The 25,580-nt window shown below is 42.9% G+C and overlaps 1 protein-coding gene and 3 long non-coding RNA genes across 8 annotated transcripts in view; 2 read left to right on the forward strand and 2 right to left on the reverse strand.

Annotated features, from left to right (window-relative positions):
* The window catches only part of LOC139028011 (uncharacterized), a 2,386-nt gene extending 1,683 nt beyond the window's left edge, over positions 1–703 (forward strand). Inside the window, exons 2-4 of the long non-coding RNA XR_011480145.1 lie at positions 24–84; positions 254–350; positions 644–703. This is a non-coding gene — a long non-coding RNA (uncharacterized lncRNA). The remainder of the gene's footprint in view (positions 1–23; positions 85–253; positions 351–643) is intronic.
* A 9,464-nt stretch (positions 704–10,167) lies between these two features.
* Positions 10,168–25,580, forward strand: part of LOC111966623 (coiled-coil domain-containing protein 50) — a 48,369-nt gene continuing 32,956 nt past the window's right edge. For 3 of the 5 annotated variants that reach the window (XM_023991441.1, XM_023991444.1, XM_023991443.2), the window contains exons 1-2: positions 20,634–21,042; positions 22,048–22,160. In XM_023991441.1, coding sequence (XP_023847209.1) covers positions 22,112–22,160 — 49 coding nt within the window. In that variant the 5' untranslated portion in view covers positions 20,634–21,042; positions 22,048–22,111. The other 2 variants (XM_070444556.1, XM_023991442.2) reach the window with 2 other exon arrangements.
* LOC139028012 (uncharacterized) lies at positions 15,040–17,039 on the reverse strand. The gene is made up of 3 exons (XR_011480146.1): positions 16,828–17,039; positions 16,020–16,127; positions 15,040–15,275 (listed from the first exon to the last, which is right to left on the reverse strand). It is a non-coding gene; the product is annotated as an uncharacterized lncRNA (long non-coding RNA).
* Positions 17,413–23,882, reverse strand: LOC139028043 (uncharacterized). Its single transcript, XR_011480191.1, has 2 exons — positions 23,698–23,882; positions 17,413–17,757 (listed from the first exon to the last, which is right to left on the reverse strand). It is a non-coding gene; the product is annotated as an uncharacterized lncRNA (long non-coding RNA).

A 25,580-nucleotide genomic window follows, 5' to 3' on the forward strand; every position in this document is an offset into this window, starting at 1 on the left:
CATACACATCAGGTGACCAGAAGGTAGGACTTCCGTGGAACGCTGTACTGCAACATAATCAGCAACACACAGGTGACTCAGAAGGTAGGACTTTATTGGGTTCTATATCTAACTGAATGTATTTGAAAGTAATGGTTTAGATGGTACTTAATTCCCAGATCTTAGGTTGGCTAGAAGGCCTATAGGGAATACCTTTTAACCTATACGTTGTAGTGAGGATTAGGGATTTGAGATGGTCCTCTGTGTGTCATAGGAGAGATGATGAAGCTGGGAATACTGACACTTTTGTTGCTGTCTCCTGGACATGTGATTGCAAGTCGTTGCAGACCGATTCAGACACTCTGATTGAGGTGAGACTGAGCTTATCCTGACTCAAATCTTGTTTATGAACACGGATTACATTAACCATAAACTTGCTGGCTCAAGTCATGGGACAACGGTGGTTAAACTATATAAACTGCTTCATTGAATAGATTATCGTCTCTAGCTAGCTTGTGTAAACATGTTTCCTAGGCAAGGAACTTCTGACCCACAGTGTCATTTGATGTTTTCTTCCCTTCCTCGCTCTCTCCCTCCCTTCTCTACTCCCTCCCTCCCTTCTCTACTCTCTCCCTCCCTTCTCTACTCCTCCTCCCTCCGGTAGCTTTTGGAGCTCCTCCAGTCAGTGGGTTATCGGGTGCCAGGAGGTGAAGAGGGGACCATGGGCAGCAACACACAGGTGACTCAGAAGGTAGGACTTCCGTGGAACGCTGTACTGCAACATAATCAGCAACACACAGGTGACTCAGAAGGTAGGACTTTATTGGGTTCTTATATCTACTGAATGTATTTGAAAGTAATGGTTTAGATTGTACTTAATTCCCAGATCTTAGGTTGGCTAGAAGGCCTATAGGGAATACCTTTTAACCTATACGTTGTAGTGAGGATTAAGGATTTGAGATGGTCCTCTGTGTGTCATAGGAGAGATGATGAAGCTGGGAATACTGACACTTTTGTTGCTGTCTCTCTGGACATGTGATTGCAAGTCGTTGCAGACCGATTCAGACACTCTGATTGAGGTGAGACTGAGCTTATCCTGACTCAAATCTTGTTTATGAACACGGATTACATTAACCATAAACTTGCTGGCTCAAGTCATGGGACAACGGTGGTTAAACTATATAAACTGCTTCATTGAATAGATTATCGTCTCTAGCTAGCTTGTGTAAACATGTTTCCTAGGCAAGGAACTTCTGACCCACAGTGTCATTTGATGTTTTCTTCCCTTCCTCGCTCTCTCCCTCCCTTCTCTACTCCCTCCCTCCCTTCTCTACTCTCTCCCTCCCTTCTCTACTCCCTCCCTCCCTCCGGTAGCTTTTGGAGCTCCTCCAGTCAGTGGGTTATCGGGTGCCAGGAGGTGAAGAGGGGCCCATGCTGGAGACAACCAGAGAGGATGCAGCATGGCCCAGTGCTGAGCTGGAGAAGAGAGATCTCCCAAGGATGGGTGCCTCTATGTACAACAGACCTTACGCTGAACAAGGCAGCAGCAGGTCAGAAAGACAAACACAACAACATTTAGAAATATTATTACTGTAGTATTATGTAAAGTGCACTTCTAAGTGGTCAATATAAGGATAATTCATTTTCATACACCATGTATATTAAAATGTTCGATCTTAATTACTGTTGATGACTCTCTCTGTTTCTCTGTTCCTCTCTTTCTCACTTTCTCCTTCTAACTATCGCTCCTTCTCTCTCTCTCCTTCTCTCTCTCTCTCCTAACTCTCTCTCCTTCTAACTCTCTCTCTCTCTCCTAACTCTCTCTCTCTCCTAACTCTCTCCTTCTAACTCTCTCTCTTCCTAACTTTCTCTCTCTTCTAACTCTCTCCTTCTAACTCTCTTCTATCCTTTCTCTCTCTCTCTCATAACTCTCTCTCTCTCCTTCTACTCTCTCTCTTCTTCCTTCTAACTCCACTCTCCTAACTCTCCCTCTCTCCTTCGAACTCTCTTTCTCTCCTTCTAACTCTCTCTCTCTCCTCCACTCTCTCTCTCCTAACTCGATCTCTCCTTCTAACTCTCTTTCTCTTCCTTCAACTCTCTCTCTCTCCTAACTCTCTCTCCTCACTCTCTCTCCCTAACTCGATCTCTCCTTCTATCTCTCTCTCTCTCCTAACTCTCTCTCTCTCCTTCTAACTCTCTCTCTCCTAACTCTCCCCTTCTAACTCTCTCTATCCTTCTCTCTCTCTCTCTCCTAACTCTCTCTCTCTCTCCTTCTAACTCTCTCTCTCTCTCCTTTAACTCTCTCTCTCTCTCATTCTAACTCTCTCTCTCTCTCCTTCTAACTCTATCTCTCCCTTCTAACTCACTCTCCTAACTCTACTCTCTCCTTCTAACTCTCTCTCTCTCGCTCTCCTCTAACTCTCTCTCTCTTCTAACTCTCTCCTAACTCTCTCTCTCCTTCTAATCTCTCTCTCTCTTCTAACTCTCCTCCTAACTCTCTCTCCTCACTCTCTCTCCTAACTCGCTCTCTCCTTCTAACTCTCTCTCTCTCCTAACTCTCTCTCTCTCCTTCTAACTCTCTCTCTCCTTCTACTCTCTCTCTTCCTACTCTCTCTCTCCTAACTCTCTCTCCTCACTCTCTCTCTCCTAACTCGCTCTCTCTTCTAACTCTCTCTCTCTCCTAAATCTCTCTCCTTCTAACTCTCTCTCTCTCTCCTAACTCTCTCCTCCCAACTCTCTCCTTCTAACTCTCTCTCACAACTCTCCTCCTTCTAACTTTCTCTCTCTTGTAACTCTCTCTCTCTCCTAACTCTCTCTCCTTCTAACGCTCTCTTTCCTTCTAACTCTCTCTCTCCTAACTCTCTCTCCTTCTAACTCTCTCTCTCTTAACTCTCTCTCCTTCTCCTCTCTCTCTAACTCTCTCTCTCTCCTTCTAACTTCTCTCTCTCTTCTAACTCTCTCTCTCATACTCTCTCTCTCCTTCTAACTCTCTCTTCCTTCTAACTCGCTCTCTCTCTTAACTCTCTCTCTCTCCTTCTATTCTCTTTCACTCCTAACTCTCTCTCTCCCCTCTCTAACTCTCTCTCTCTCTCTCCTTCTAACTCTCCCTCTTCTTTCTAACTCGCTATCTCTCCTAGCTCTCTCTCTTCTAACTCTCTCTCTTCCTTCTAACTCTCTCCTTTAACTCTCTCTCTCCTAACTCTCTTCCTTCTAACTCTTTCTCTCTCTCTCCTAACTCTCTCTTCTCCCCTTCTAACTCTCTCTCTCTCCTTCCTAACTTCTCTCTCTCCCTTCTAACTCTCTCTCTCTCTGTCCTTCTAACTCTCTCTCTCCTAACCTCTCTCCTTCTAACTCTCTCTCTCTCTCTCCTAACTCTCTCTCTCTCTCTCCTTTCTAACTCTTCTTCTCCTTCAACTCTCTCTCCTCCTAACTATCTCTCTCTCCTTCTAACTCTTCTCTCCTCCTACTATCTCTCTCTCCTTTCTAACTCTCTCTCCGAACTCTCTCTCTCTCTCTCCTAACTCTCTCTCTTTCCTTCTAACTCTCTCCTTCTAACTTCTCTCTATCTCCATAACTCCTCTCCTTTCTAACTCTCTCCTTCTAAGTCTCTCTCTCTTCTAACCTCTCTCTAACCCTCTCTCTCTCTCCTTCTAACTCTCTATTTCTCTTCCTTCTAACTCTCTCTCTCTTCTAACACTCTCTCTTTCTAACTCCCTCTCTCTCCTTTCTAACTCTCTCTCTCTCTCTCTCTCTCCCTAACTCTATCTCTCCTTCTAACTTCTCCTCATCTCTCTCTCCTTCTATCTCGCTCTCTCTCTCTCTCCTTCTAACTCTCTCTCTCTCCTAACTCGCTCTCTCCTAACGCTCTCTCTCTCTCCTTCTTAACTCTCTCTCTCTCTCCTTCTAACTGACTCTCTCATAACTCTCTCTTCCTAACTCTCTCTATCTCCTTCTAACTCCCTCCTTTCCTTCTAACTCTCCTAACTCTCTCTCTCTCCTCTCAATATCTCCTCCTAACTCTCTACTCCCTAACCTCTCTCTCCTTCTATTTCTCTTCTATCTTCTCTCTCTCCTCTCCTCAACTCTCTTTCTCTCTATTCTCTCCTATCTCTCTCTAATTGCTCTCTCTAATTCTAACTCTCTCTCTCTCCTAACTCTCTCTCTCTATCTTCTTAACTTCCGCTTTCCTTCTACCTCTCCTAACTCTTCTACTCTCCTTCTAACCTCCTCTCTCTCCCTAACTCTCTCTCTCCTTCTAACTCTCTTCTCTCTCTTCTAACTCTGTTTCTCTCTCCTAACTATTCTCTCTCCTCTAACTCTCCTCTCCTAACTCTCTCTCTCTTCTAACTCTCTCTCCGAACTCTCTCTCTCTCTTCCTTAACTCTCTCTCTTTCCTTCTAACTCTCTCCTTCTAACTCTCTATATCTTCTAACCTCTTCCTCCTTCTAACTCTCTCCTTCTAACTCTCTCCTTCTAACTCTCTCTCCTAACCCTCCCTCTCTCTCTCCTTCTAACTCTCTATTCTCTCCTTCTAACTCTCTCTCTTCTTCTAACACTCTCTCTCTCCTAACTCCCTCTCTCTCCTTCTATCTCGCTCTCTCTCTCTCTCTCTCTCTAACTCTCTCTCTCTCTAACTCTCTCTCTCCTAACGCTCTCTCTCTCCTTCTAACTCTCTCTCTCTCTCCATCTAACTGACTCTCTCATAACTCTCTCTCTCCTAACTCTCTCTCTCCTTCTAACTCTCTCCTTCTAACTCTCCCTTCTCCTAACTCTCTCTCCTTCAAACTCTCTCTCTCCTCTAACTCTCTACTTCCTTTCTAACTCTCTCTCTCCTTCTAACTCCTCTCTCCTTCTAACTCTCGCTCTCTCTCCTAACTCTCTCTCCTTCTCTAACTCTCTCTTTCCTCTTTCTAACTCTCTCTCTCTCCTAACTCTCTCTCTCTCTCTCCTTAACTCTCTCTCCTCTCTCCTAACTCTCTCTCCTTCTAACTCTCTCGCTAACTCTCTCTCTCTCTCTCTTTCTAACTCTCTCTCCTTCTAACTCTCTCTCTCCTTCTAACTCTCTCTTTCTCTCTCTCTCTCTCCTAACTCTCTCCTAACTCTCTCTCTCCTAACTCTCTCCTAACTCTCACTCTCTCCTTCAAACTCTCATATTCTCTCTCGCTCACAATCTCTCTTTCTCACACAATCTCTCTCTCCTCTCCCTCCCTTCTTCCCTTCACCGCTCTACTTCTCGTTGTCCAGAAGGTCTAATACAAAGTATCCGCCTGCTTTTCCAATGGAGCGGATGAATCGTGTCCGGGGTTGATGGACTGTCTTACAAAACAATGAGATTATACCACAGTATCATTTTCTGACTAATCGGATCTGCCAAATGTCTGCTTCTCAGACCTAGAGTGAACAGTACGACTCCTTTGCATGTCTTCTACAATGAATCACATCCCCTTATGACTCAAATAAAGACTGTAGGCATTATATTGTGTTCTTCATGTGGTCTTTTTGCTTGAAGAGATGTCAATGTTTATTTTATCACAGACTGCATAAATGCATTTGGTAGTTCAATGAGTAATTTCCCAGGGACCAGACATCCAACGGAGAGCTTTTCCAAGTAGAAGATTTTATTTGTATTTAATATACAGCACAGCCATTTAGTTCTTCATGCAGGTCATGTTTGCTCAGTAACATCAAACAGTGAACATTTTAAACACACAGGTGGGACAGGGATAAAAACAAAATAGTCCGCAAACATACTGTAACATATATCAACCTGTGTGATATCCATTCAGTCCATCCCTGTCTGTGTGTCGTGTCCTTATGTGTGTGTGTTTTCCTGTGTGTGAATGTACATTATGCATGCATGTACATATGTGCGCATCTGTATGCTTTGTTGTGTGCAAGAGAGGGGTTGTGTCTCAGTACACGCCACATCTCTTTATCATAATGCATGGTGTGAATGTATTTCTCTGGGTTAGACACAGTACTTCCAGAAGCACTCTGAGGCACCTCCTCTTTTCCTAGACTGCTTCCTGATGCCAAAGAAGCGGCTGAAGGTGTTGAGGTGACTCTGTTTCTCCAGCCACTCCTGAAACAGAGAACAATTACCGCTGTAGTAGTTCATGCTTCATGAAACCGCTACTCCCAAAACAAAATGTGATAGGAGCTTAATATATGCTCCTTATGATCTTTCAGTTTAAAAACTCGCATCTTTCTTCATCTGTCTTTCCAGTAGTCCAGCTACACTGAGACCTAAGAGAGACGAAGGGTGAGAGAGAATGTTGTGATACTTCTCTTGGTGTAACTGTTTAGACACAATACCAACTAGTTTGTGTGATCTCACCGTCTCTGCTGAGATCTCCAGACAGTAGGGATGAGTATCTGAGTCCAGGGCCAGCTTGGGGAAGATACGTCTGCTCAGAGAAAGACAGCTCGTCTGGACTACCTGCTCCTCCATCCTCCACGGATACTGAACACAGTCAAAACACAGTCAACACTTACAATTGTGTTTATCTTAATCCAACCATGGGGATTCATGAGAAATAACTTAAGTAGCAGCTACACTTTGATGGTGTAAAGTGTATGGAACATTGTCACCATAATCAAACCGCATATTACACATTCAATATTAACACTGCTTCAGTTCTCAGACACAATCACACGTTGACAGATCAACTAGGTCTCAAAGAAATTATACCAGAACAGAAGGTCAAATCGGATTTGCCCAGGTGTTTAAAATGCCCTGCTCATCTGTGGAGGGGGACCAGGTGGAGAGACAAGGGCAGAGAATTTACTGTTTATTTTATGAATTAATTAACCTGCTACGTGACTTCACTTCCATCAAATTAACCGACTCAATGCGTGACTTACAGGCTTTATGGAATAGCATTTATCTCCCTCACCTCGGCTACCCATCCAAACACATGACTCCCTGGTCACAGTACAATGTGATTTTGTTGATTTAAAAAATGCATTGAAAGCAGTTAGTTGGGCATTATATCCTGTAGCCTAATAGGTCATACACCCTACATGAGGATGGAGGTGTTTATGAATATTAGTCAGTGTTACTCCTCTGGAGCAGGTGTCATGTCGCACGTTGGATTATTTGGACTATTCGTCAGTTGCATTGGGGCTGATGTAAAAATGTATATATTAAATCACATAACACATGTAACATTATCCCTGATATCAATTTTGATATTCATCCTACAATACAATGTTGGGCCTGAAATGGTCAATTAATACAGCAGAAGGAAATGAGAATGGAAGTGGAGATCCAGGTAACTGACAAAATAAAGGACACACCAACATACATTGTCTTAATGGGGCGGTGGGCCACCACGAGCCAGAACAGCTTCAATGCATCTTGGCATAGATTCTACAAGTGTCTGGAACTCTATTGGAGAGATGTGACACTATCGTGATATGGTGACTGAGACGGCCATTACATTTGAGTCATTTAGCAGACGCTCTTATCCAGATTGACTTACAGTCAGTGCTTTCATCTACAGATATGTCACGTTCCTGACCTATTTTTATGTTATTTTGATTATGTTTAGTTGGTCAGGGCGTGAGTTGGGGTGGGCATTGTATGTTGTGTGTGTTTTGTTTAGTCTATGGGTGTTGTATTGTGTATGGGATAGATAATTGTGAGGTTGTCTAGTTATGTCTATGGCTGCCTAGATTGGGTCTCAATCAGAGACAGCTGTCATTCATTTGTCTCTGATTGGGAGCCATATTTAAGGTAGCCATAGGCAGTAGGCTTTTGTGGGTAGTTGTCTTGTTTAACGTTTGTTGCTTGTCTGGGCACTTGCGTTATTTAGCTTCACGATCATTTGTTGTTTTGTTTGTTTGTAATAGTGTTTTCGTTTCATGTTCATCTTCGTTAATTTAATTAAAAGAAGATGGCTTATTTTCCTCATGCTGCGTTTTGGTCCGTCTCTCCTCCACACGATCGTGACAGAACTACCCACCACAACAGGACCAAGCGGTTTGAGGAAGGAGAAAAGGAACTAAAACAATGGAGAGAAGAGGAATGGAGTTGGGAGCAAATTTTCAATGGAGAAGGACCCTGGGCTAAGGTTGGTGTGAATCGCCGCTTGCGGGAGGAGAAGGCAGCCACAGCCCAGGAGCGCTGGTATGAGGAGGCAGCACGTAAGGAGAGGCTGGAAGCCCGAGAGGCTCACCCAAATGTCTTGGGGGGGGGGTAAAGGGGAGTGTGGCGAAGCCGGGTTGGATACCTGAGCCAACTCCCCGGGCTTGCCGTGGAGTAAGAGGGCGTCGTACTGGTCAGACACCGTGTTATGCGGTAAAGCGCACGGTGTCCCCAGTACGCGTGCTTAGCCCAGTGCGGGCTATTCCACCTTGCCGCACTGGGAGGCTAGGTTGGGCATCGAGCCGGATGCCATGAAGCCGGCCCACGTATCTGGCCTCCAGTACGTCTCCTCGGGCCGGTGTACATGGCACCAGCCTTGCAGGTGGTGTCCCCGGTTCGCCTGCATAGCCCAGTGCGGGCTATTCCACCTCGCCGCACTGGCAGGGCTACGGGACCATTCAACACCTGGTAAGGTTGGGGAGGCTCGGTGCTCAAGAGCACGTGTCCTCCTTCACGGTCCGGTATATCCGGCGCCACCTTCCCACCCCAGTCCAGTACCACCAGTGCCTACACCACGCACCAGGCTTCCAGTGCATCTCCAGAGCCCTGTTCCTCTTCCACGCACTCTCCCTATGGTGGTGTCTCCAGCCCAGTGCTCCAGTTCCGGCACCACGCACCAAGCCTCCTGTGCGTCTCCAGAGCCCTGTACGCACTGTTCCTTCTCCCCGCACTCGCCCTGAGGTGCGTGCCCTCAGCCCGGTACCTCCAGTTCCGGTACCACGCACCAGGCCTACAGTGCGTCTCAGCCGGCCAGAGTCTGCCGTCTGCCCAGCGGCGCCTGAACTGCCCGTCTGCCCAGCGGCGCCTGAACTGCCGTCTCATGAGCCTGCAAAGCCCCGTCTGCCATGCCTCAAGCCGTTGCCAGAGCTGCAAGCCCCGTCTGCCATGAGCCTGACAGAGCCGTCGCACGACAGGAGCCGCTAGAGCCGTCCGCCAGACAGGAGCCGCTAGAGCGTCCCGCAGAAGGACCGCTAGAGCCTTCGCCAGACGGATCAGCCAGAGCCTTCCGCCAGACCGATCAGCCAGAGCCTTCCGCCAGACCGGATCAGCCAGAGCCTTCCGCCAGCCATGACCAGCCAGAGCCTTCCGCCAGCCATGACCAGCCAGAGCCTTCCGCCAGCCATGACCAGCCAGAGCCTTCCGCCAGCCAGAGCCTTCCGCAGCCATGACAGCCAGAGCCGTCAGCCAGCCATGACCAGCCAGAAGCCGTCAGCCAGCCATGACCAGCCAGAGCGTCAGCCAGCCATGACCAGCCAGAGCGTCAGCCAGCCTGACCAGCCAGAGCCGTCAGCCAGCCATGACCAGCCAGAGCCGTCAGCCAGCCATGACCAGCCAGAGCCGTCAGCCAGCCATGACCAGCCAGAGCGTCAGCCAGCCATGACCAGCCAGAGCCAGCGTAGCCAGCCAGAGCCTAGCAGCCATGACCAGCCAGAGCCGCCAGCCAGGATCCGCCAGCCAGCCAGGATCCGCCAGCCAGCCCGGAGCTGCCGTCCCTCAGCCCGGAGCTGCCGTCCCTCAGCCCGGAGCTGGTCTCAGCCTGTCCTCATCCCGGTGTTGCCCCTTATCCCGGTGCTGCCCCTTATCCCGATGCTGCCCTTCAGTTAGGTGGGTTTAGTTGGAGGGTGGTCATTGGGGGGGGATACGGAAGCGGGGAGTGACTATGGTGGTGTGGGGGCAGCGTCCAGAGCCGGAGCCACCACCGTGGACAGATGCCCACCCAGACCCTCCCCTAGACTTTTGGTGTGCGTTCGGAGTACGCACCTTGAGGGGGGGGTTATGTCACGTTCCTGACCTATTTTTATGTTATTTTGATTATGTTTAGTTGGTCAGAGCGTGAGTTGGGTGGGCATTGTATGTTGTGTGTGTTTTGTTTAGTCTATGGTGTTGTATTGTGTATGGGATAGATAATTGTGAGGTTGTCTAGTTATGTCTATGGCTGCCTAGATTGGGTCTCAATCAGAGACAGCTGTCATTCATTTGTCTCTGATTGGGAGCCATATTTAAGGTAGCCATAGGCAGTAGGCTTTTTGTGGTAGTTGTCTTGTTTAACGTTTGTTGCTTGTCTGGGCACTTGCGTTATTTAGCTTCACGATCATTTGTTGTTTTGTTTGTTTGTAATAGTGTTTTCGTTTCATGTTCATCTTCGTTCATTTAATTAAAAGAAGATGGCTTATTTTCCTCATGCTGCGTTTTAGTCCGTCTCTCCTCCACACGATCGTGACAAGATATCAAGGTGGGACAACCACATATCACAGGCATAGTAAGTACACTTTTTCTCAATAAAGTAGCTATGTGCAAAATGGTTCAGGATTATTTTGATTATTTATTTTGGGGAGGGCGCATATGGTTTACATTWTCATGCTCATCAAACCATTCAGTGACCACTCGTGCCCTGTGGATGAGGGCATGGTCATCCTATGGGGGCACCATGGTGGCCAAAATAATGGCCAGAGTAATGGCCTTCCCAGCATTTTTATGCATGCCCCTGAGCATGATGGGATATTAATTGCCTAATTAACTCAGGAACCACACCTGTGTGGAAGCACCTGCTTTCAATACACTTTGTATCCCTCATTTACTTAAGTATTTCCATTATTTTGCAGTTACCTGTCTATAAAGTGTTTATTTACGGCTCCAGAAGGCCCCTTGGCCCAGATGGCATTTGAAGTCAGTTTAAGCCAGTGTAGGATTTGCCATGGGTCATTAATTGATTCTCAAACTGCTCAATGGCCAAGCTTGTTCTAGCAAGACGTTATATTTGGGAATTTCACTTTTGCCTAGCCCTGCAATAAATCCTCCTATTTCTATTTATTATGGATCCTAAATAGGCCAAGACACAGGCAGACGTAGTCATTGGCTGAGACGCTAGAGAGACAGACGGGGTGTGTTCATAGAAGGTAACATTTTGCAACAAAAGTACGTCACCATTTGCAATTGTTTATTTAATTAACAGAGGTCTCTGACGTCAGTGCCATGGCCTCTGGTATGATAATGAAGGTGGCGCAAGCGGCCGGTGACATTTACTTTTTTACAACTCATAGACTGTTTTATTCAAGGGCCATCTGATTAATTTCATTTTTTTTGGCGGTTTAAAGAGCATGTTTTAATAAATTATTTAGTTGAAATTGAAATGATTTGTGCTAAGGACTCCAACAGAGCTGATTTAAAAGAGATTTAGAAGAGAAATATATGAATGTATAGGGTATAGCATTTATAAAGGAGCACAACTCAATAATCAGAGGTGGCTGATGGTGTGAGAGACAGCGGGAGGGAAGGATGAGAAGAAGTGTCACACCTCCAAAATAATTTTTTACAATTATTTTCGATCAGGATATGGCACACTATCTGGCAGGATTCAAATGGAGCTAAGTACTATGTTTGTTTTTATTTTTGTATCTATAAAGAATGCACATTCATGTATATTTGATGCATATAACTATCTGCTCGTTCCTTAACAGTTCACCCTAAATGTATGGGTGTAGCTGACTTTTGACCTTGTGTGTGCCACACACAACTCACGCCAGAGACAGAAGAGAAAGTGAGACACCCCACTCGCTGTTTTCTTTCTTCAATGAAAGTTAATGAACTAAGTAGACCAGACCCAGCTGCTATTGCATTGGTGTCTACACACCCAGTGGTAAACAGCCTTGGTGAAATATCTTCATTTATCTACCATCTTCGCTCATGCCGCTGGCTTGTTGTCACCCATGTCATCCCATGGCCACAGCTTGTTGTTTTTAAATGGCACCAGCAGATGGCAGAAAATGCCTAGTAATTCAAATACCCATATAACTTAATTGTATTAAAATATAAATGTTATTTTAAACTTGTGGAAAAGTTTTTAAAATATACAATTTGAAAGTTTTTTTAACAAGTTTCAAGTATCGGATGTACTGTAGGCTACAGGATACACACACAAACACGTTTTATTAGTCTATGTAGGATACATATGTAGCACTACTGCCTATGGGGGGTGATTCATGCCAGAATTAAGCCTTGTGATGCTACTGATACCTCTCACCAAGTCACTTAACGTCTTCCTAGCGTCATAAAATAACGCCATGAATTAACATGGACTGTCAAAGTTTGTTTCTAAGGCATCAAACTGCCGACGCGTTCACGTCACGTGACACGTACACGTCATGTAGACTTTTTGTTCAGGTTGCGTAATGTGTCACTGACACGTCACGTATCAGTTTGCATGTAAGAGTATTATGAATGATCTTAAAAACGTCTACATGTGTTACGTGTTAGTTTAAGTGTCTGTTTAGTTCATCAATTTCATTTGTTGATTTAGCTAAAATAGGACTGTCACCTCAATGCAAAACTTATTAGGCTAGTTGATAGGCAGCCACCATTACTGTGTAGATATGCCTATTTCTCGCATCAATACAAACACAAGGGCTTCTTGGTAGCCTAGTGGTTTGAGCGTTGGGCTAGTAACCGAAAGGTTGCTAGGTCAAAGCTACAAGATTAACTTTTTTTGTCATTTTGCCTGAGCAAGGCAGTTAACCCACTGTTCCCCGGGCGACTAATACGTGGATTTTGATTAAGGCAGCCCCTTACACCTCTCTGATTCAGAGGGGTTGGGTTAAATACGGAAGACACATTTCAGTTGAATGCATTCAGTTGTACAACTGAGTAGGTATATCTCTTTCCTTTTCTTTGTTGGAGGTAGCCTAGGGCTGCGGTCCAAACACTTAAAAGACAAACCCTATCCCCTCATGACGTCTAACGAGTATATACTTACAGGGCAAGACGAACGAATGATTTTTAAATGGACCACCCTTGGCCAGAAATTCATCACTGGTTCATCCCATGATGATTGTGTTTTCAGCCACCAGTAGCTTGTGGGTGCTTTATATGCGCTACAGTCAATTATGAATGCATGTATACTTATATTAAATATATAATTGTTAATATACTCCTACTGTATGATAGCTAGCAAATTAATTAGCTAACCAACGTTAGCCTGCCTAGCTGGAACTTCTGAAGGAAGATGTTTATTTCTACACTATCCAGAAGATAACCAAACAAAAACATATTTACTTTTTACGTGGTAGCAAAATTTCTAACTTATTTGCATTCGTTTTTACTTACACTTGTATGTTGACTTCTCCATTGATGTTGTTTTTTAATTTGAATTATGGGGAGTTTCAAGCCCCGGAGTGAACATAATTGTACACTCGCAAAGCCGGTTAAAATGATGTCTGAGGGGCTTACGTTACAAACTTCCCTTGCTTGGCTAATCATTTGGACCACCCTCCAAGATGTCGATGGGGAATCCCCAAAAGGCATAAAACGAGGGTGTGTCTTTTAAGTGTTTGGACCGCAATCTAGGTCTCTAGCGGTGCATTCAAAACTCGGAAGTCAGCAATCTCTGACTTCCGACTTCAGTGCGTTCAAGACAACTGGGAACTCTGGGGGGAAAAACGAACCCAGACTGGGATTTTTGTTTTGAACAGTCATCCAACTCGGAATTACTGGCATCTTTCTTTGACCTGAAAATCACTGATGTCATGATTTGACCTTGTTTTCCCCCCACTTCCCAGTTTACCGGATTAACAGACACAATCACTGTCACCATGCAATCCTTCGTCTATACATTTCTGTAGTGATGTCTTATGGTTAAAAGCAGGGTTCGAGTTGAGGGGCTATGTGAGGATATAGGCCTTGTTATAGACTTGCAAAAAGCATATGCTACCACTTGTTTGCTTAGCCATAGGAAAAGCAACAGTCCAGATTTTATAAAGCGATCTAGGCTATAACAATAATAAACTACACGATTATTTCTGCAGTCTACTAGTTTATCAAAGGTCTTGCGCAGCCTAAACATCACAGGAAAATGTGGATGGTTTATTAAATGCTCTGCAATGTAGAGCTATGCCTAATGCAAAATACCCAAAAGTTAGAATCGATATGAGTCTATGCATCAACCAAAGAATTTAACAGATAAAAACATTATTCAGGATAATCCCATTGAATCAGGCTATTCATTTCAGTGCAGTTGCGTTCTTACGCATATTCTTAGACTAAACGGAACCTGATGAAGCCTGAACATTTAAGCTGTTAGTCATTGATTTAGTCCACAATTGCCTACAGATTTGATACAGATGAAGTCCTATATTTAATCTGGAATTGACAAACAAAAGCCTGACTAGGATCACGACTTTCCCCCACGTCATATTTATTACCAATTAGGCTAAATATATTCCTACTAATTTGCATGGGCTAACTATTGTGATTAATGTTACTTACCATCTTCTGCTTTTAATGAATAAACAGGCATCAGGGTAAACATAATATAATTTCAATGCCCCCCCACACACACATTAATGTTACTTACCTTACAGATCACAAAGTGAACTAATTTCCACCCCATTCATATGCAAATACATTTGATTCATACACTGGCTTGTCTGGCTGGCATGTTTTCATTTTAAACAGGCATTCCCTTATCGACACTGAAAACATTTTCATCCTCAATTATGATTTAAAAAGAAATCTCATTAGTACCCCCTTGTGGTTGAATATATATCTATTGTTGTGGTTGAATATATATCTATTGTTGTGGTTGAATATATATCTATTGTTGTGGTTGAATATATATCTATTGTTGTGGTTGAATATATATCTATTGTATGTCTTATGATACAATTAATAATGTTGTACTAACAAATACCATCAAGGGATGTGTTACAATTTACAATAACAAACACCTTGTGAAACAAAAAAACCAATTTGGCAATATTTTTGATTTAAATACATAACCATTGATATTCTTTTGCTATATGTGTGTCAATTTTTTCAGATTTATTGTACACTCACATGGCAATCATAGACTGAAATACAGAATTCTGGTGTCTGGAATAGAGAGGAGGTGGGTCTTGTGTGGATGGGAGGTTCTGCAAAGTCCAGGCGCTGCTGCCCTCTTTGTTCTGAGTGTTTGCAGTGCTAGTGTTTTTAGCTAATCTGTGTATCTCACATTATGTGCCCAGTATGATAGTTGTCTTGCTCTTTCTTAGCAGATAATGACAACTTGACAATAACAGTAGCTGTAGATGATGTAATGAAAAGTTGGAGGGTGGTTGGTAATGGAGGACATCAGGTGGATCCATGTCTGGGTGTTAGGCAGAACCCCTAGGTCCTGGAGAACAGGAGCACAGTAAAGGGAACAGGGTAGGAGACAGACGTAAATAAGCAAACACACAGGTTAAATGATTATCAGGTAGGGAAAAATACAGTTATTKAATTATTTAATTAAAATGTTTGATTAGACATGGATTAATGTTAATGGAAGACAGAAAATAAAGGATACCTATCTAATGTTTGATGTCAGTGGGGTTGGTAAGGGATGGTCCTTGGGAAAGGTAGAGGTGAGTTGTGAGAGAAACTCCAGGGTGGTGTCATGACCACTGGAGTCATACACCTTAGCAGTACCTACCTGGAAGTGGCGGTTACTTAACGTGACCCAGTGGTTAGCCTTGAGATTGACTATTTGGAGAAACCCCTGGGCCAGTGTTGGTACTGCTGACAGCATGGCGATGCCATCCACCACGAGGCAGTAACTGCAAATAGTTATCTATATATTTTTTATATTCCCCTTAACAGATGTTGACCCCAGCTAGGAGTGAAAGAGCACCAAGCTTTCCCGGGTCTCGCCTTCCTTTCGTCCTTCTTCCAAGCCAAGTCATTCGCCTAGATGTCGAAGTACTTTGTCCCCTTGATTCTTCTCAGGTGGCTCCCCTTTTTCTCATGCGCTCTGTTCATGTTCAGTCTCACCTTTACTGATAATGGAAATAAATGCAATTATATTTAATATTATTACATATACATATCTTATATATCTATTGGAAGGCCAGAAAATAAATGAACAGCAGACCATTTTTACCTGGTCAAAAACCTCCACATCCTTCTCAGTCCGTGCCTGAAGGGGGTCTTTGAAGGAGTTCTGATCTGGTTCGACAACTTCCACCACATCAGGTGGAGTATCAGTGACCTCAAAGTACGTTATACAAAAAAAAAAAACACTGCTGTGTTGTGTGCAAAGATAATTACCTTCAGATTGTCTTTCCACCATTCCTGGAACCCGTCCAGGTACTTGCCCATGGCAGTCCCTTTGGTCCGTTCATCCAAACGTGGAGTCACCATACAGTACATCTACACATTATATATAACTCACTGTCCTATCAGTGTCCATTTCGAAAAAACTAAATTACTGGATGCCTATGTGAAACAATGCTACAACCATTACATTAAGCTGACATTGACTAAAACCAACTAGGCTAGAGATAACTACTATAGCGCTTAGCCAAGCAAACTTTGGTTAGCATCAAGCTAGCAAACTGTTAAACGCTATTTTCATACAAATATTAACACTAACACATTTTTTCGTGACATCACATATTTACATATATTCCCTAAAGTAAACTGTGCCTTTGTTCATAGAAAATAAAACAAATTGGCTCTAAAACGTTGAAAAAAAAAGCACAGAAAGTTTGGACGCCATGTTAATCCCTTCTCGTTCATGTAAACCATTAGCAACCTAGCCTAACTCCATTAATTTACTTACAATGGGGAAAATACCAGCCCGTTTTTCACTCAGTTAAAAGTGCCTTCAAACATCACCAAGCTCACTATGTAATTAACCATGTTACCTCAATATTTTGAGTCTTATTGCATTTTTGCACATTACATACTTGAATTAATAGGGTAAAATGATGAGACAGAGAAACGTTTGTTTTCAGAACTAGTCATTCTCCATAATGAAGAAGAAATGTTAAAGATCTCACTAACTCACTTCATTGACGTCACAGCTCCCCTAGCAGCAGTAATTATATACTTACATTAAATGCAAATACCTGGGAGGCAAAATAAACTAAATAAAACATAAAAAATATGACCATACATATGTGTGTCACATACACATGGCAAATGCTTGAGTACCACCTTGACATCTCTGATCTGCTTGTCTCAATAAATTAATACTAGAACATTGGTAGCCAGGATTAGCTATTTCAATTAGCTATCTCTTCTTGAACAGTGCAGTTCAAGAAGAGGTTAAAAAATAACATTTCAAATAATAAAAAGTAACACAATAACATAACAATAACGAGGCTATATACAGGGGGTATTCAAGATAACATGCAACATAGCACCACCACCTTTGAAGGTTTTCTTCAACCTCTGCTCAGACTTAAATCACAGTGTTCCAAGAACCTCCACCAGGGGTGACTGTAGTATCCTCAAACGGACAAAAAGGAGACACAAGAGGCACCCCACACTCATTTTAGATCCCAAGTGGTTTTTATTTTCATATTGTATGCTCTCACTCTCATCACTATCTCCTTTGCCATCTTCTCAAGTCTTTACTTGGAACTCCATCCATACACACATACTATAGCATCTCGCTAACATTTCTCACATTTTATGCATCCAGCTGAGGCCTTGGATGGATCATGTTACACTGAGATGGGCACAGGGGTAAATGTACAGTCATTTCTAGTGTGGTGGCAAAGTAGTTGAACAGGAGAAGAGGATGTGGTTACTTGTGGAGGGAGAACAGTGAGGGTGGTGGGTTGAGCACCTGCAGTGAAGCTGATTGGTTGCTCTGGCTCATCACATCTTGACTAAAAGAAAGAGATTTCGAAATTAGTTTGACATTGCCATAGTGCAACAGCTGAAAAGCTGTCATTAACATACTCCCAGAGATAGCAACATATTCAGAATTCACTGAATGAAGTAGCCTACCCATCCCCATTTACAATTGTATTCATCAATTAAATAAATGATACTATAACACATTCAATTACATTATTATTGTAGACTATAGACTACTCCTGTATCTACCTTGTACAATAACGTAATCATTGAATGAAATAGCGTACCTATCCACATTTACAATTTAATTGATCAATTAGATAAATAATACTAGCACATACAGTTACATTGTTGTAGAATAGGCTACTACTGTATCCACACCATATTAGGATACCGTTTTGTCAGGCATGATTTTACAGTTGAAGTCGGAAGTTTACATACACTTAGGTTGGAGTCATTAAAACTAGTTTTTCAACCACTCCACAAATTTCTTGTAAACAATCTATAGTTTTGGCAAGTCGGATAGGACATCTACTTTGTGCATGACACAAGTAATTTTTCCAACAATTGTTTACAGACAGATTACTTCACTTATAATTCACTGTATCACAATTCCAGTGGGTCAGAAGTTTACATACACTAAGATGACTGTGCTTTTAAACAGCTTGGAAAATTCCCAGAAAATGATRTCATGGCTTTAGAAGCTTCTGACAGGCTAATTGGCATAATTTGAGTCAATTGGAGGTGTACCTGTGGATGTATTTCAAGGCCTACCTTCACACTCAGTGCCTCTTTGCTTGACATCATGAGGAAATAAAAAAATATCAGCTARGACCTCAGAATTTTTTTTGTAGACCTCCACAAGTCTGGTTCATCTTTGGGAGCAATTCCCAAACGCCTGAAGGTACCACGTTCATCTGTACAAACAATATTACGCAAGTATAAACACCATGGGACCGTGAAGGAAACAGGTATGAAAGTATCTATATCCACAGTAAAACAAGTCCTATATCGACATAACCTGAAAGGCCGCTCAGCAAGGGAGAAGCCACTGCTCCAAAACCACCATTAAAAAAGCCAGACTACGGTTTGCAACTGCACATGGGCACAAAGATCATACTTTTTAAATAAATGTCCTCTGGTCTGATGAAACAAAAATAGAACTGTTTGGCCATAATGACCATTGTTATGTTTGGAGGAAAAAGGGGGAGCAAGCCCAAGAACACCATCCCAACCATGAAGCATGGGGGTGGCAGCATCATGTTGTGGGGGTGCTTTGCTGCAGGAGGGACTGGTGCACTTCACAAAATAGATGGCACCATGAGGAAGGAAAATTATGTAGATATATTGAAGCAACATCTCAAGACATCAGTCAGGAAGTTAAAGCTTGGTTGCAAATGGGTTTTCCAAATGGACAATGACCCCAAGCATACTTCCAAAGTTGTGGCAAAATGGCTTAGGGACAACAAAGTCAAGGTATAGGAGTGGCACTTCACAAAGCCCTGACTGAAAAAGTGTGTGTGAGCAAGGAGGCCTACAAACCTGACTCAGTTACACCAGCTCTGTCGGGAGGAATGGGCCAAAAGTCACCCAACTTATTGTGGGAAGCTTGTGGAAGGCTACCCGAAACCTTTGACCCAAGTTAAACAATTTAAAGCCAATGCTACCAAATACTAATTGAGTGTATGTAAACTTCTGACCCACTGGGAATGTGATGAAAGAAATAACAGCTGAAATAAATCATTCTCTCTACTATTATTCTGACATTTCACATTCTTAAAATAAAGTGGTGATCCTAACTGACCTAAAACAGGGAATTTTTACTTGGATTAAATGTCAGGAATTGTGAAACACTTTAGCCAAATACATTTAAACTCAGTTTATGTAAACTTCCGACTTCAACTGTAGGTCTTCCATCGAAGTTGCATGTTGTATCTCGTTTCCCTTCAGTGAAAAGTAGTTATTTCATTTATAATTGAATTAATCCATTAAATAAATACTAATAATAAATGCCCCCCCCCCAAATATTTTCAAATAAACCAAATTTGCCTAAACACAGAACTAAATATTTCCTAACGATATCACAACTTATATATAGCCTACTTACTACTCAATTGGATCAAGTACATCTTGGCAATTATTTTATTGTCTATAATGAAACTATCTGGGGCAGACACTCAAAAATCCCTTCCCCCGCTTGTAAAAAAAAAAAAAGAATGTCTGTGTTGCCGCCAAGCTCTCAAATACCGGTGCCAGTCTCTCACTCTACGAACTGTCACTGCAATCTGGATTCCTTGGGACATCCTTACCCTAAACTAACACTAAACTTAACCAATTTACATGTATACTTGATAGAGGTATGGACATCCCAAAGATCCCGAATAGCAACTATGAACTCCTCTGAAATCCGTGAACACAACTCTTATTGGTTGTCTGATGTGGAACTTGTAACAACACAGTTTGTGATTGGCTGAAAACATTTAGATCTGTATACAGCGAGATAAGATAACATACCATGCCATGAGGTGTTGAGGGAAAGACAGAATATCTATAGATTAGCCATAACAGGAAATACACAAGGCATAGGCTACATTATAGTTCAAGGTGGCTAGTCCCAATGTCTGCTTGCACAGAAATTGTACGTTTCTAACATTTATGGTTGAGATTTAATTAATATAAATATAAACTATGCCCCTTATGACTTTCATTAACACGCGATGCAGGCATCACACAGACGTTAGTAAGGCGTTGGTGTCATGTAAATCAGAAAACGAAACGCAGACTTAGTAAGGCTTTGGTGTCATGTCAAGGGGAACGGTTGTCTAGGCTTATATATGTCCCTTATCACCCCCCATAACTGCCAGTGTTCAGTATCTCCAGCCAAACAACTTCACAGTGAGTGAGCTAAGTTTTTCCTGGGCCTTGATAATGACTCTCGGTTCCATTGCACATAAGAGTCATTGGACGAAGGCGTCTTCTCTGTATAGGGAAGTTTGGTTAAGAGCCTTAGCTTGCGCTTGGTCTGAACATTAAAACGCGTCACTTGCGGTATGGTTTTGGAAGCATAATGACCTCGGCGAATTTTTATTTATTTTTTAAACACACCTTTATAGGGTTAGTACTCCCACACGGCCATATAACCATGTTACAGCGCGTTTACGGAATACAGACGGAAGACAGTCGACTACCTGCGCTAATTAGCGATCTGAATCTCACCTGTGTGTAAATAGAAGATGGACGCCACAAACGTGTGTCACTGAAAAATACTGTCAGCTGCAACTGTGTTTAAAAAACTGTGGTTAAAACAGTGTACAGTAAGTATGTATTTTGAATTCGTGAAATAGTTGTTGATGTGATATGAAAGTAGAGGGATTTATGTTTCTAGAACCGTACCGCAAATAAGAATCAATCGAATTATCGTTTAGATGGCGTATTGGACTGTTTTGGCTTACAGAACATGTAAGGTCCTTGGAGTATAAAGGAGGCTCATTTAGTCCATTATTTGTCCGTAATGGCGTGCCATCAAACTATCAGCTTTGTTTCATTGATAAACTAAAAAGATAGTTGTGTCAGATCTAAATAGACGCCTGGAATAGGTTTATCGGATGTATCGGAGACTGGCGAACGTGAAATGATAACTGCGGATAAAGTGTCTGGAAAATAGACAACCGCAACAAACTAATCAAACGTTTATACTTAACTACCATGTTTACTTGTTGAATGTTCTTTTGTGTGCACGAAGGCTACAAACTATATTCAGGGTAGTGCTGCGGTTACAGCTGTAGGTTTTGTTTATTTTTTTTAGTTTGGGCATGTTTTTAGCGATTGATTGAGCTTGACAGACACGCATTAAACCATTGTTGATCTTTATATTAATTTGACAAAGAGCACGTTGTCTGTATCGCCATTATCATACAAAAAAAATACGTAATTGCAATGTTGTGCAATGCCTTTGTAATGGAATTCTGTACGTGTTGTAGCGTACTGCTGTGGAAATTCGTTCGCGTTTCTCGAACTGTATGTAACCGCCATGCAAGTGTTACATGGGGGTTACATTTGTAGCTATTGTCATAATAGTTTTAGAATGTTTAACATAAGTTTAGTAGAGTTCATAGGAATTATGTCATTATAGTGTGTGCTTCAACGGTTTGCCTGCAGTAGACTTCTGTCATACATAGACACATTTGGACAAAGGATTAAGAAAGTCAAATGCTGAATGTGCCCTCCTTGCTATAACAAAGAGTAACTACTGCAATTCAATGTTGAACATTACTGTTCTATGCTACTGGACTTGTCTTTATGTACCCTTCCTTCCCCAGGGTCTGTCTGTACTCTGGCCGGCCCTGAGGGCAATGAGGCCGTGACTACCCTTCTGCAGCAGCCATGACAGAGCTGGAGATTGATCAGTCCCACCTGCCAAGGGTCCAGGAAGGTACGTAGAGAACCAGACTCACTGGCCAGACCGACATGTGTGTGTTTGGAAACATAGGTGTAACACTTCATTTGATTTGAAAGGCCAGGCCACAGATGCCCTGACAGACCCCCACCCTCACTAAGACTTAAAAGAATGTGCCCAAGTGTGTGACTTCAAATTGCTGTGGAAAATAAAAAAGCCAGACCCTCATTACATAGACCCTTGAGGGATTTGGTTAGCTACCCAGCATCCTTGTTATGTGTTTCAGCAGAGGCTTACGTGTTGTTGCCGTGTCCCTCTCCACCAGCGCTTTGTTTTGTTTTCATCTGGGATAAGAGGTGCTCATGCGATGTCTTAGCATGGCAGGCAGGACTGTACACTGTCAAAGCCCAGACTGGTCTGTAGTGTGTGGCAGCAGATAAGAGCCTGTAGTGTGATGGCCATTCCAGATACACTCCCTCTCTGATTGCAGCTGAGGGTAGAAGTTGGTCCCACTGGAAAGGTTCTCTGTGTGCGTGTGTGTTAAGGAAACGTGGCCTCTTTAACTTGCTACTTTTTTGTTGTCACTTATTGCAGTACTTTGACATAAAGTTACTGATTTCTACCTATGGGTTCTAATGTTCTTACATTATGAAATTAGTAGGTTGTGGCTTGGGTGGGTTAGCTTTCTTTGGCATTTCTCCATACATGCTAACTCCTGAGCAGGACAGCAATAGATTTCTAGATAATCATTTCCCTTTCTGCTCTTGTTTCCATAGACAATGAGCAGTGTGTAAGAGCATTTTCACGCTTCATTAAGCAGCGAGCAGTGGACTAACAAAGCCAGCTGTAGACACTGTTGGACCCCTATACTATTCACTAAAACAATAGCAGCACTCAAAGATGTCTGATCATGCTAAACTTTCCCTTAGAAATGTATTTTTACTGAAATGTTTTGTCAGTGTCCTCATTGTTTTACACGGAACAAAAATAAACGCAACATGTAAACTGTTGATCCCATTTTTCATGAGCTGAAATAAATAATCCCACAAATTTTACATACTCACAAAAAGCTTGTTTCTCTCAGTTTGTGCACAAATTTGTTAACATCCCTGTTAGTGAGCCTTTCTCCTTTGCCAAGATAATCCATCYACCTGAGAGGTGTGGAATATCAAGAAGCTGATTAAACTGCATAATCAATACACCTTGTGCTGGGGACAATAAAAGGCCACTCTAAAATGTGCAGTTTTGTCACACAACACAATGCCACAGATGTCTCAAGTTGAGGGAGCGTGCAATTGGCATGCTGACTGCAGGAATGTCCACCAGAGCTGTTGCGAGATAATTTAATGTTGATTTCTCTACCACAAGCTGCCTCAACATCGTTTTAGAGAATTTGGCAGTACCATGTGTAACCAAGCCAGCCCAGGACCTCCACATCCAGCTTCTTCACCAGCGGGATTGTCTAAACCTGCCACCCGAACAGTTAATGAAACTGGGTTTGCACAACCAAAGATTTTCTGCACAAACTCAGAAACGTCTCAGGGAAGCTCATCTGTGTGCTTGTCATCCTCACCAGGGTCTTGACCTGACTGCAGTTCGGCGTCATAACCAACTTCAGTGGGCAAATGCTCACCTTCGATGGCCACTGGCACGCTGGAGAAGTGTGCTCTTCACGATCAAGAGCCTGATCAACTCTATGTGAAGGAGATGTCGCGCTTGGTGAGGCAATTGGTGATCAAGCCAGATACTGACTGGTTTTCTGATCCACGCCCCTACTTAAAAAAAAGAAGGTATCTGTGACAAACRGATGCATGTCTGTATTCCTAGTCATGTGAGATCCATAGCCTAATGAAGGCATGCGCGTTCGTCCGCATGCTCATGTTGATTTTGTCCAGCCACACCAGACGCGCTCAGGACACGCAGGTTGAAATATCAAAATTAAATCTGAACCAACTATATTAGTTTAGGAACAGGTCAAATCACATGAAACATTCATGGCCATTTAGCTAGCTAGCTTTCTGTGCTAGCTAATTTGTCCTGGGATATAAACATTGGGTTGTTTTACCTGAAATGCACAAGGTCCTTTTTCTGTCTCTTTGTAGAATTTTGAGTCACACAATCGTGTGTTCTCTATGACAATTAATGCACAGATAAAAGGGGAAACCTAGTTAGTTTCTAGTAAACTCTCCTTCAGTCTTCTTACTCTTATGTGGACTTTATGGCAGTTGGCAACCAACTTTAAGGTGCATGCCACCACCTATTGGACTGGAGTGTGGACCTCAGTTCATCTTTCAATCAGCCACATGGGTATATGCTCCTAAAAAACACAATGGGGTGAGGAAGGGACATGCAGCGCGTCAAGTGTAAAAAAAAAAATATATATATATATATACATAAGGTCTATTTTAGCACCTGGCTATGCATACGCTCGTTGACGCACGTGAGCAGTTTGGATGAAAGGATTGCATGTGCACATTTATTTTGTAGCGCACGTAATGCGAGCGGTGTGGGCAGCATGTTATATGAACTGTAACTCAGTAAAATCTTTGAAATTGCATGTTCCGTTTAAAAAAAAATCTTCAATGTAGTTAGGTTTACTCAAAAGAGTTAAGTTAACATCCTGTGGGTTGTATTTATGCATCAATTTCCTGAAGTGTGGTGTTCTCAGTGTCCCACTTCTCCTTCCTCATCCTAGAATCTCAGCCAAGTCAACTTGCTTTGTTTTCACTCCCCTCTTATCTGTTCCTGTTTTTTTTTAAATCTACTCCTCCGGCTGCGTTCCTGATATAGCCTGCCTGATATAGCCTGTATCACAGGCCTATATCACAGGCTATATTCCTTTTGGAACTGGTGTTCCAAAAGGAACATAGCCATTTTGCAGTTGCAGTATATTCCCCCTGAATGTAGCTCCCTAAGGAATYCCCCCCCCCCCCAATCCCCATCCCAGTTACTCTTTCTCCCAGTGACTCTCTCCCAGTCCACACAGCCCCCTCTCTGTGACCACTCTATCAGTGTCTTAGCACACAGGAGCTGATGGTCCCAACTCTTGTTAAAACAGTCCAACACAGAAAGAGAGGGACTGAGCTGAGTGCGATTTAAGGTTTACAGAACAGGGAATAGCAGTAAAAACAGACTAGTGGGAAGGAGGAAGGGAAGCAGTGAGGGGGTGCGTGGGTGATGGGGATTTGGCTTAAAATAGAACCCCTTGTCACTTTCTCCCACTCTCCCTCCTCCACTTCTTTTGTCTGCCAACCACTCTACATCATCCACTGTCCAAGTGGCTGGGTAGATAAAAGCAAAATGGCTATGTTCCTTTTGGAACACCAGTCGCTTCCTCTCACTGGAGGTTGGTTGGTTGGATAGATTTGCATTCTACTAACATTGTTTAAGCACTAGTCATTTTCCTAATGCATGATTGACATCCTCAGTGGAGGAAGATTAATGATAGGGGAAGGT

This window comes from Salvelinus sp. IW2-2015, linkage group LG7 (assembly GCF_002910315.2).
Source record: "Salvelinus sp. IW2-2015 linkage group LG7, ASM291031v2, whole genome shotgun sequence".
Lineage (NCBI taxonomy): Eukaryota > Metazoa > Chordata > Actinopteri > Salmoniformes > Salmonidae > Salvelinus > Salvelinus sp. IW2-2015.